The sequence below is a fragment of the Pterocles gutturalis genome, unplaced genomic scaffold (genome assembly GCF_000699245.1).
Source record: "Pterocles gutturalis isolate BGI_N339 unplaced genomic scaffold, ASM69924v1 scaffold24500, whole genome shotgun sequence".
NCBI lineage: Eukaryota > Metazoa > Chordata > Aves > Pterocliformes > Pteroclidae > Pterocles > Pterocles gutturalis.
In genome coordinates this window covers 16,308-29,316 of record NW_010146634.1, presented here as the reverse complement: position 1 = coordinate 29,316, position 13,009 = coordinate 16,308, and the positions used below count along the sequence as shown (strand labels likewise).

General features: G+C 36.4%; 1 protein-coding gene across 2 annotated transcripts in view; it reads right to left on the bottom strand.

Moving 5' to 3' along the window:
• SCFD1 (sec1 family domain containing 1) overlaps positions 1-13,009 on the bottom strand; it is a 46,602-nt gene that overhangs the window by 21,798 nt on the left and 11,795 nt on the right. For both annotated transcript variants that reach the window (XM_010085822.1, XM_010085824.1), the window contains 5 exons: positions 10,462-10,601; positions 9,954-10,044; positions 9,545-9,618; positions 7,816-7,897; positions 637-733 (listed from right to left, as the gene is read on the bottom strand). In XM_010085822.1, the coding sequence (XP_010084124.1) occupies positions 637-733; positions 7,816-7,897; positions 9,545-9,618; positions 9,954-10,044; positions 10,462-10,601 (484 nt within the window). The remainder of the gene's footprint in view (positions 1-636; positions 734-7,815; positions 7,898-9,544; positions 9,619-9,953; positions 10,045-10,461; positions 10,602-13,009) is intronic.

Genomic DNA, 13,009 nt, shown 5'->3' with positions numbered 1-13,009 from the left:
CTAATAGAGACTCGGAGTAGCACCCAGTATGTAAAGCTTTCTTATGTATGAACCATACATCAAACAGAAGCTGGGATGCACTGCTCTTAGATGATGAAAACAGACATGCCACAGCTGGGTTAATGCATCCAAAACTTCAGGTGAGTCTCTTGGTGAACTGGCTGATTTACATCTTGCTTCCCTTCTCTCATCCATCTTTTTCCTCACACAAGCAAGAGCTACTACAACCCCCGACCTAACAAAATTCTACAAAAAGCCCTTTTTCATTCTGTCTGTGAGGTACATATGTGTTATAAAACATGCAGTGGGATTCTAAAGAATCAGTATTGTTCAGATCACACATGCTATACTAATACATACTGGAGAAGCACAGAAGTTAAAATATTTTGACCTTCAAAATCAAGGAGTTAGTTAAGGATTTCAGTGGAGCTGTAAAAGTTGCCAATATTTTGCATATTACTCATCCAAAATACTAAACTCTTCAGACTGCCACTAAAAGTCAATAAGAAGCTGTTTTCTTACCAAGTCTTGCAGAGCTTGCACATGAGCTCTTTACTAACCCTTAAGTCCCAGCAAGTATAGATTTTTTGCATATCATAACAAATTTTATACCAAGTTCAGATGTAAAGTACTCACCATCTGGGTCAGAAATCATGTCCAGAAGAGACTTATCCAAAGTGGATTTGCTCATTATTTTTTCTTCATATTCAAAATACACATCCAGCTTTCGACTCTGTTTAAGAGTGATAGGGTTACTATCTTAACACTGTGAAAGCGTTATTTCTTTCCACTTTAAAAAGGTATACGGTTTTAGTTAGCAACACTGTTTTAAAAATTTATTTTTAAATACAATTACCAGTAAAAATAACTAATGCTTGCATTATAATATGCTTTTATTAACTCTCAGAAAATTGATGTTTATGTAATTCTCATATTAAAAGTGAAAATGCAAGTTAAGCAACGAATGTCTGACACACAAATATTAAACTGGGCGAGGAGCTTTGTTTTCAACTATAGTTTTGCAGTAGTTGACAACTTCATAATTAGATTATCTTGCTAACACTGGAAAAGACGTCTCTTATTGTCTCAATGACACACACAGATCAAGTTGTGAAAATCCTTTTTGAGGAAGGATGGCACAAGGACTGCACAAAATTAATGCGGCAAAAGCTTTTTGGAAGACATTACATGGCCATGCAACTAACGACTGTATTGCTGTACATCTGCACAAACAGCCAAGCTTGGCACTTCTTGACCACCGCATCACAAACTTACAAACTAAAGACAGAAAAACACATTCCAAAACTTATTTTTAAAACCTCCATTACATCACAGATCATTATGAGTGTTTGAACATTAAAATGTAGCATCACAACAAATGTTACAGCTTCTCAGCTTACAAAACCCTCCTATCTGGTAACTAATGAAATCCTGGTGTTTGGACACATTCTGCATTGGCTCAAAGAAGAGAGCAGAAAGTGGATGGATTTCCATCTCATTGCCTTGGAGGTGTTTCAGCTCCACATCATACCTGCTAGGAGACTGAAGTGATATTGCCAGAGTGAGACAAGAGTCACTAGGGCTTCTGTTGGGTTAAGAGATTTAGGAAATTTTGCCTGATAGTGCCAAGGCATGCAAAACTGCTATGGCAGCTTCTAACCCAGTGCAGTGGTTGTTGTAATGACAGAAACATGAAAACTTTGGAAGTCTGGTTTTCATATATTTTTGAATCTAACTAAAAATATTCCTGAGATCACAAATAAGGAAATGGAATTCTAAAAAAGTTATTTCACACACCCCCAAAGAAATGGAGGGGGGGGGGGGGGGGGGGGAAGAAGAAAAATAAAAAAAGAAAAGGTATTTCTCCAGCCTAAGGGTATTAGGATATTTCACCTTTGAGTATTTTAAGTTCATCAAAGAAGCTGGACATGAGAATACAAAACAAAAGAAGAGGTAAGTCACATGAGTATTTTAATACTGAAAGCCTTTGACAATCAGCTTATGATGCAGGTAGCCACTTGCTTCCCAGTATTATTTATAGAACGCCTCTTTTTCTCATTCACCATCTACTGAACCCTGTATTTAGCCAAAAGCTAAAGTAATTATCAGTGCTTTTGCTACTGTAGTTTAAAGTCTGAACAGAGCTGAACTACCAGCCTTTTTACAACTTCTTACTTCAGATGCAATTTGGTATCTGGCGCGTCAGACACGTTCTGTGACTTCAGTTCTACAGCATCTTGGAGACTATCTGCGTTACAGTTTCCTTAACTCTCTCTACAGAGATAAAACAATTGCAAAGAAACAACTACAACTTTTTGAGACTTTCCATCACATTCACTTGCTTTTTGTGTTTTAACTACATTTGGATCTCCTTATACGGAGCTAAATTCAATGTTTTTAAGTTTAAAATATTTTTCCCAGACACAGGGCATGCAACAAAGAAAGGATTGTCTTTAAATCTGGAAAATTCATCTTATTAAAGCAAATACATTATTGTTGAATTTGGCAATGCCTGTATTATCTTAGGTGGCAATCTGTTTAAGACAAATTTATTCAGATGGCATGTAAAAAAGTACAACATAAAAAAGAGAATAATTCACTATGTTTACAGATCAGATTTTAAATAAAATTATATAACTCAAAATGAGATACTTTCAGTTGTAAGAACAGATTTACAGTTGTTAACTTATTTGGAGCACAAACTAGATAAAATTCTTCACAACCTTCTTGCAACTTATGACTGTTTGGCTAAGACTACCAAACAAACCAGACTTAACTGCAGCAAAGAAAACTCACTGGTTGCATATATTTGCTGTACTTTGAGCATAAACTGACACATTAATGGTACATGTACACTCATTCTCTTCAAAAATTTTAGACAATAACTGTTGAAATGTGAACTTAGCACTCTTTGTGAAAAAAAAAAAAAAACAAACTGAAAAACCTAAAACTGCAGGTCCTTTATTTCTATCCACAATAGGGACATCAGAGGTAAGCAGCAATACAAAACGCTCAGTACTCTCTTTTTGATGAGACATAAGCACGAACTAAAGAAATGGATCAACATGGCAAGTCTGCTTAGCTTCTTCACTAGATAACTAATCAAGGTTACTAGCAAAGATGCCAATTAGGGCAGTATTTTTCTTGTACTGTTCTGCTAGGTGTTAGATGGACATCTAATAAAATTTCATGTGGATTACTGAATAGCCTTAAATACAGCTAGTTACCTTTTGACAGATTTCCCAGATATGCCACATCAATGAGACAGTTACTTCCCGAAGAGCCAACTTGTCTAATAAGTGCTGATAAGAAGCAGATGTCCCATTTAATTTAAGAAAGTGCACTTTTGCTCACTCAAAGGCAAACTCACAGACATGCCAAGAGGAAAAGCTGGGGAATGGGAGCTAAACAATCCTGTAGATTCAACAAAAAAAGACAGCAAATAAGAGGTTCTTATGGGTGCCAAACTGGCAAGCAAGGTGCAGAAAAATAATAATAAAAAACAATATCAAAGTCAAGATGCATTTACATTTGTGGTTATTCCCTTTCTGCCTCCTGCTCCTGATTTCCTGATATGACATCTTATTCCACACCAACCTCATTCAGGAGACCTTTCTAGCTCTCAATTCAGGGACAGGATCTGTATTGTAGTTAAAACACTATCCTTCAGCTTGCCTTTTTTTTTTTTAAATATATTTGTGAAAGCTCTCAACTTAGCATCTTTAGAAACAGGCTGTTTGCAAGGCCAAACTTAGTTTAGGGAAAATTACTGAAGTGCCTGGGAATCTCCACCTGAACACTGTGCTCCAAAACAAATAAAAAATTCCTTCTTTTTTAGCAGAAAAGCAGAAGCGGGACTCATTGGAATCTCTTAGAGGGTCATTTTTGTAAGGACTTCTAAGACTATCCTATCATCTCTGCAGTACAAAGCTGCTTCCTTTTAGAGAGAGAGAGAGAAAGAACATGCAGATGAAAATAAATTTTCTAAGAAATTAGTGGGAGGAATTTCTTACAGATACTGACAGAAAACAATCAGAAGTAACAGCCCCTAGAATGAGTGAGATTGTTCAGATAATTACGGTGTGCTCCTATCAAGAGGAAGAGAAACTCTGGGAGAGGCTGAAAGTGGCAGCTACAGCCAGTTCCCTTTGGCTGAACTGCACAGAATGATGCTGGAAAGGTCACTGTAACTGAACTCAGAAAAAGGTGTTGTTTACTGGAAAGTTACACAGTTACCAGTTCTGGACTACAGAAAAAAAGCCTGGACCACTGTGACATACATATTTCACAAACACATACCATTTCTGTTCACACGGTAAGACAAAAATGCAACCTCATTTAAAACAGAGTAGTTAAAACAGTGGAATTGCTTTACAAAATCTGAATTTGATAATTTGAAAGGCTACTGGCAATCCTAATAATAGAATCACTCAAAGTATCAGGCCTCGAGATAAGCAAAATCAGAGGTACATGATATGAAAATTATGCAGAAATTACAAAAAAACCAACCCAAACCAGGCAAGTGTAAGTAATCTTAAGACAGACAGAATCAGAGAACCATAGAATGGTTTGGGTTGGAAGGGATCTTAGAAATCATCGAGTTCCAACCCCCCTGCCATGGGCAGGGACACCTCCCACTAGCCCAGGTTGCTCAAAGCCTCATCCAGCCTGGCCTTGAACACCTCCAGGGATGGGGCATCCACAACTTTTCTGGGCATCCTGGTCCAGTGCCTCATCACCCTCACAGGAAAGAATTTATTTCTAATATCTAATCTAAATCTGCCTTCTTCCAGTTTAAATTCACTGCCCCTTGTCCTGTCACTACATGTCCTTATAAAAAGTCCCTCCCCATCTCTCCTGTAGCCCCCTTTAAGTACTGGAAGGCTGCTCTAAGGTCCCCCCAGAGCCTTCTCTTCTCCAGGCTGAACAACCCCAACTCTCTCAGCCTGTCCTCATATGGGAGGTGCTCCAGCCCTCTGACCATCTTTGTGGTGCTCCTCTGGACCCGTTCCAAATGCTTGATGTCCTTGTGTTGGAGGGCCCAGAACTGGACGCAGATACTAATTTACATAAAAATATGTCACTTAAATTCACATGCATGGAATTCTATCAGGCTGTTATCTAATCTATCTCCTCTCCTAATTATCGTTTTAGAAAAGTGCATGTGTACATCTTTTTATATGCCAGGATTTAACATACTTCAGTAATCCTAGTATTCATGCAAAGATAAGCACTACCTGAAACTCTAAGGCAGCTAGGAAGATATCCATAATTCTAGTCCTAAATCAGTTATCTGTCGGGTACAGTCCCTCAGTTACCAGCTTCTTCAGAGAAAAAACAATCAATGCAAAACAAGGATGCATTTGTTCTAAGCACTGACAATAAAAACTTGAGGGTTTACTTTGTGAAAAAAGTGATGCATTCTTTCCATTATTTCACTAAACACTTAGATATGCCAGAAAACTGCCAAGACCCCTAAGTGTGTGATTAATTTCTGGTTTCCTCTTGCTGTGTCTTAGAAAATGATCCAAGAGAATGTGGAAAGCAGCTGTAAACTGAACACTAAAATTTGACCACATGAAAAATTAAATTCACTTAGTATATTTAAAGCAGGTCTCGTAGCATTCTTTGCACTGATTCTCATCTAGGTAATAAAGAAAAATGCTCAAGTACTTCATGTAGTAAAGAAACATAATGAAAAAAGCAGTCTATATTAAAGTATGAATGTGTTTCTGTATTATTTTAAAAACAAAAATATAGTAACCTGAAGAATAGCATGGTTCTTCATGGGCTCTTCATGACCCGAGCACTTGATAAAAAAATCCTCTCCTGTTCAGTTTAATTATTTAATTGTATAAAAAACCTATTAACCACAGCCTCAAGGTGACATGAAAATTTCTTTTAAAAGACCCGGCTGAGAAATTGCTCTTTTTGAGAGTATTTTTGAGGAATCCATTAGGGTATGAGGTAGCATATCATCCTGCACATTAAAATTCTGCAGCTCAAGATACAAAGCTACTTTTTGTAACACTGGAGAGTGAAAAGAGGGGAGAAAACGGACAGGACAAAGCAGTTGGTAGAAACTCTCCATTCATTCAGTGAAAAGGCTTTACTGTAGGTAAATTCCAATATAAAAAAATGTGTCCTTCTGCATTAGTTTGAGTTTAAGATAGTTTCTTAAACATCTGGAGATGAAGGAAGTGATTCTTCCTGAATCAAAAGATGGTACACAGATGCACACATCATCAATACACTGAAGAAACTGCATGCCCATTTGTCTCACAATCTTCTTTGAAGCTCTACAATAAGAAGGTAAGGAGCCTGAATGCTTTGCAATACCAGAATGAAGAATTATTTATGGAGAAATGGATCACCACCTACTAGGAACCCTCTAATAGCAGGCTCCCCATCAGAGGAGAAAGCCTAAGGGCTAGTAGAGCACTACAGCAGAGCGACTCTAAGGTAATTCCTTCCACCTTGAGGTAACAGAAAAGTGTGTCACTATCACTTAATGGACAATGAACAAGTGCATCTGACTCAAGTCCGTTGCCAAGAGGACACTGGCGATCAAAAATTATGTTATTGCCATTCCACACCCTGCTCTGAGACCTGGCTTCCATCCAACAAATAATATATAAAATACTACTGGCGTAGGCCTGCCATCACCATCTCAGTATCTCTTTCTTAGAAAAGTGAATTTGCAGACAAGGCAACAAATAAAACATTGTCAACTTCAATTGTTTTTCAATGGTATTCATGTACTGCTTTTAAATTGCCAGATATGAAATTTGACATGCCTAATACTGCAAAAGTACATAAACTAGCCCCTACAGTAGAGTCAAACATAGAGACACACTCACAGGTACTCCCCAATTTTATGAATATGTATAATTAATTTATTCATTAAAATTCATAAGGAATCCTTTGTTCACTTATAGTACCTGGTTTCAAAAAAATTGAGCTGCAGTAATAACTGAGGACAGACCTTATGCGCTTTACAAATGTTAAAATTAACTTCAAAACACATCGCCTTCCATGAGTTACAGGTAGCATGGGGTAAAATTTTCTAAGTATTGATTTTCAGTGAGACTTCTTGGTGCTTGAATCACTTTCAAACACAGAATTCCAGTGTTTCTGAAAGCCTCATCTATAATTTCTGTTCTTATACTGTGAAAACAGATCCATTTTGCAAGTTATTCTAGTGGTAACCATGGTCTTCACTTGATACTGAAACCGTCTGCAAGTTCTCTGATAAAAGAGCAGCAGACTTAAACAGAAAAGAGGACAAGCATCCTTCTGAAGTGCTTAAATGATGCACAAGCCATCTAACACAGACCCTGCTGGAAAGATCGGTTTAGTAACTTGCATCATTACTGCCACAACTCTGGGTATCATTTTCGTTGGTGAACAGTAAACAGTACCCTTCTGATAAACACATACAGAACAGAAAATTGCTTAGACTGAAGTCATAGCTGGCCATGACACGTCTCTAAAATAAACAGAACACTTCCCTTAAAAACTTACTTTAGAAAGACTTCAACCCACAATAAAGATTGCAGCCATCATAAAAAAAAAAAGTATACTAGTAAATTCTGATAAGAAAAAAATTGATAGGTTTACTTCACTTTCCATGCAGAGGCATTCGAAATTCATTCCCTCTCACCCTTCAACACTAAGTAATGTTATACGGTGACTTCTGTAAAAGGTAGCACAATTGAGAAGGCTCACAATGTTATCTTACTTCACCTGCTCAAATTTATTTCTCCAGGTAAGGAGTACCATTGACAGAAAACTGAAATTGGAGAGCCATCATACCTTTATATGCTCCAAAACGGCTGTTGCAACATTTGTATGAAGATCAATGAGCCTCTTCTTTTCCAGAAGTTCTGGAAGAGAGCTGAAGAGATTAAATACAAACTAACCTGCTGAGTTGCACTGTTATCTGAATTGTGTATTGTATACAGTCGGTACAAAAAAAATTTATAGAATCATAGAGCAGTTTGGGTTGGAAGCTATTGTTAGAAGATTATTAAAATCTAAAATTATAGAATACAGTAGGACTGGAACTAAAAGATAAAGTATAGATGTAATGATTCTCATAACAGAAGGATGTTATCCACATGTAATGTAGTAAAACAGGATTTTACTAGCAAAAAAATACAGACAATGTTGGCAATTTAATAATCCTATCGAAAACTTGTGACCAACAACAGATATATGCTCTGCTTACATAAACAAATAATCTACCAGATTTATGGTTAATCTAATCAACATTTAGTTAATGTCTGACACATGAAAGTGTCAATATCTGCCAAACAATATCTGTCATAAAATAGCAAATAATTATAAAATAATTATAAAATAATTTTAAATATTAATAACAACTCTCAAATAAACACAGAACCTCTGGATGGCCTGGCATTTGTGAGAGGTGCTTCTGCACAGAACACAATTCTCTATGCAGGATTCATGATTGAAATATTTTCTGTTGTGAAATGGGAAACTGAACGGTTAAGTTTACTTTGCAAAAAATTTGTTACTTAAAGTGTTGTGATCTACATGATTTTCACTGCTGGCACTTGATTTTTTTTTTTTTTTTGCTATCAGTTTAAAGCTCTTGATGCTTGTCACTTTCATACCTTGCTGCCTTAACCTGAAAGCCAACACAGTGAGAAGTACAAAACTTTAAAACTTTATAGCAGGAGCTTAGAAACATCTGGTTGCTTTTTTGAAACTGTCTGATCCATCACACATCCTTTGTAACTCAAATCGAATTCTAGCCAGAGCACAGCATACAAAACAACTTTTGAAACACACAAAGAGACAACTAACTAATGCAGAAACACACTGGATTTCACAGGATGCTGGGCATATCACCCCATCTACCCTCAGAATAATTATCGTTCCTTCATCCTTTTGAAGGGACCTCAGCAAAAGGCAGCAAACTGAACATCTCCCTTCTCCAAGGCATCAGTGGAATGAAAAGCAAATTTACAATGAGGAACAAGTCTGAATCTCAGACTTGCACTGTCATCCATGGTGGCTAGGTCTCCGAAAGCAGGAGAGTAAATTCTCCATGTGGAGTTCCATATGACTATAATCTTGTCAACAGATGTTATAGTAACTACATTAATCAAAATGTAACTAATTAAACACTGTACAAAGCAAGCACATGCTTCAGGAAGAGGATTTCACTAACAATTTTTTTAAGGAAGGAATGCAGAGGTAGGTAGTTGTGTTTTTCTGGTGGAAGAGTATAAGCAAATCTATGATGCATTTAGATCATGTGGCTGTGCTGAAGCAACACTCCAAAACCACGTGTAGAGGGCTCACACACACATGCTGTGGAAGTTACATGTGCAAGTGTTTGTTTAGGCCATTGCATTATACTTTACCAGAATTATAAAGCATTTAAACTCCATTATTGAGCTGAATAGCCTACTTTTGAGGCTATTTATTTCAAAGGATATTAAAAGTGAAATGACAGAAAGAATTAGAAATGGTTCCCAACTAATTAGACAATAATGCATTATTGATTACTTACCTGACAGCTGAAGTTAGCTTAGCTGTATTATCAGAAAGCATACTTATTGCTCCTTCATCCTCCCCTTCTATACCCTGGGTTTTGGGGAAGGGTTGGAAATAGGAATAAAATAGTCATAATAAATACAAAGATCACACATGCAAATACAGTCAGCACATTTAGAACCTGTTTTCTCATAATGGTGTTAATGTCTGGATTGTGTTTGACAGTTACTATGGAAGTTATATAAATGTAATGCCACTAAATGCAAGAAATTGAACCTTCTCATGAAATATGGTACTTCTAGCCCTAGTTTTAAGGTGTATTATGCCTAAAATTCAGCATGTTCTGACAATTTTTGTGTGGCAGGTGACAGAGTGGGCTAAGCATCTCTACAATACATAAACCACATACAGGTGATAAAACTTACCATGATACTTTTAAGTCTTTTGACTTCATCTTCTTGGGCTCTGTACGATTCCAGTTCTTGCTGAACAGACTCAGCTACCTCTGGAAAAGGACTAATGGAATACTCTGCATTAGGCTCACTTAAATCACCAAACTCAAACACTGGAACCAGACAGGCTGCATGACAAAGATGATCATGTTTTCAGAAATATCAATACACAAATCATGCAGGAGTATCAAATCAGTGAAAATAATGAGATCTTACTGTAGGTTTACTTAAACCTTTTAAGATATGTTCACTGCTTTCAATATTTTTATATAATTTTGATATGAACAATTTTGTGCTCTGCAACAAAAAGCTAATACATAATTAATATGGACAATTAATATTGTCAATGATTACTCCTTAAAAAAGAAAAAACTTCAAACATATTTTCAAAGAAGCTTAAAAATATAACTACCATAATATCAAGAATACTTAGAATTTATATTAACTAAATTAATATAAACTCTGTACCTATACAGCTTACCTGCCCTTATGCTTTTGCCAGAATTTATCAGATGCAGTTAAATCATAGGACTTCTTACTTTTTTTCTTAGGTCTGGCACCTGCTGGAGAACTTTCTGTTCCTGTTGATTCCTCCAAGTTAACCCTGTTCAAATGGAAATCCTAAAAATAGAGGAATTTTATGTAAATATTTGACAGTTTTTAATTATTTAATCAGTCTTTTCTACTCGACCAATTATCATCTAGAATATTTTCTAAAAAAATATTAACACAGCTATTTACTAGAATTTTTCAAGAGGGCAGGAAACAGGTCACTAACTAGGTAATAACAACAGCAATGCAAGAACTCCAAAACTAATCACACTTATCAACAAAACACCAAACAAAGCAACAAATGTTAAACAAAGACATCTGATTGTCTCACATGCAAGCAACTTTTTAACACTGAACTCTGAAAACACTGTTTTCTGCATTGAAAATAAATTATGTAGCAATAACTGAGCTCTCACAACTGACTAAACTTTGAAGTATCAAAAGTTTCTGTGTTGAAGACAAAAAACGTTTCTAAGGCTGAATTTCACTTACACAACTACGGCAAGTGTATCAAAGCTGCTCATGACATCAGCAACAGGAATACCCACTGTGAGGGCTATTTAGCTACACCTCCCCAGCTCTGTCCCTGTGTTTTCAAACACTAGTGAAACAGTGACTGTATAAGGCAACAGTTTGCAACAAAGCTGCTGTTTCTCCGTATAGCTTTTCTTCTTCCACAGATGCATGAACCTAGAAACTACATCTTTTTCCTAGATGACACAGTTACGCTCACATCATGTCAGCACAGTGCTTCCTGTATGTCTTCCCCTTCTCTCCCCCAATGCTTTTGCCAAGGACAGCTCTGTATTTTCTGCAGCATACGTATTCCCTCTGGTTTTCAACAAGATTAACAAGTACTCCTCTTGCTGACTTTATTCTAACCCTTTCCAAGAACATTTAAAGTTTCAACGGTGATCTTTGCTTGGCAAATGATGATAAAGAGACTCAAATCTTCAACTATACAGAATCTGCCACAATTCTTCCAGAATACATATTTTTTCTAGAAATAAAACTCCACTTTATTATGTTCATTACAGTATACAGAACCAGATCACTGTAACTGAAATGGTAAAATAAAATTTTAAAATATTTCTAGTTATCTCTTGTCAGAGTTCACACTTAAAATGATATACTATAAATGATCCATGCCAGAACAGAAACAAAACCACGTAGCTGCTCAAAGGAAGCACATGCAGTCAAGGAGCGTGAACCTCATCTTACAGGATATGTCTAATGTATCAGCAAAAAAAGAGTATTTTTGAAATACATATGTTTAATAAAAACTTAGAGGAAAAAAATATTTGGTTACAAACACAGCTGTAATTTTTAATGGAGATCTATGTTTTGACTCAATTTAACTCACCAGTGACCTGAGTTGCCGAGTTAGTTTTGGCATTTACAAGTTTTACCAAAATGATTCTTATAGATTAGCGTTCCTCCTTTCACCTCCCCATTTTGGCTTTCTATGCCTCTAATTATGCATGTTCTACCTTTTGTAGAAGTCTCTTTTTTTTTTTTTTTTTTTTTCATGGCAAGCTCTTCATACAAGCCTGTTTATGTGTAGAAACACCACCATTATAATCTAAATGGATACAGCACACAACTTTGTGGTTGGGTTAGCATTTAGTTCAACACCCCACAGAATTCCTGGACTATTGTAACTAGAGCTTAAATGAAAAACAATTTATTTAAAAGTACAGTTTACATAATCATCACCTTGGCAACACTTTCACGGTTACAATTTATGGCCTTTTAAAAGCCTACTGTGGTTATTTCATGAAATACTACGCTCAGTATGTGAAGAACCTGGCACGCTTGCCTTTAAGGTGAGTAACTTGACTGGTTTTGAAATTAAACTTTTGTCCTTTACATGGAATCATAGGTCACTTGGTTACAATTTCACTAGACAAATTCATAATCCTATCAACTCAGTAAAAAATTATACGCAACATGCAACATTTAACAAGTTGTTCCAGAGAAAGCTGGAACTGAAGCCTGATGCAGTACAGATAAATATCCAAGGATCCTCAAATCATTCTTTTAGTGTTACACTACCACCCCTCCATATTTGTAGCACTCGTCCTCAGCTTCCATTACATCTTTGATCCCTCTGCATCTTGATGCACCAAAGCCCTACCCCAACACATGCCTGAGGCAGCCCAACACTACCTTCTCTACCTTGCAGCTGAGTAGGAGGCAACTACATGGAACTTTGCATGTATTTACTATGTAGTAAGTGAGCATTTGATGATTAAGTGGTTGGCAGGTAACAAACCAAAATAAGTGTAGATCTTCTGCAGTAGCATTTACACCTGTAAAAATTCTAATTCAGGTTTCCATCTCCTTTCACTGATTTTCAAAAGAAACCTGTAGAAATCCAGTACTTCTATTGGCAAGTCTCAACAGTTCAACAGTTATTAGAGAAATCACAGTGCAAAGGATGTTTTTTTCATATATGCCTTCCCTGAAGAATCCAG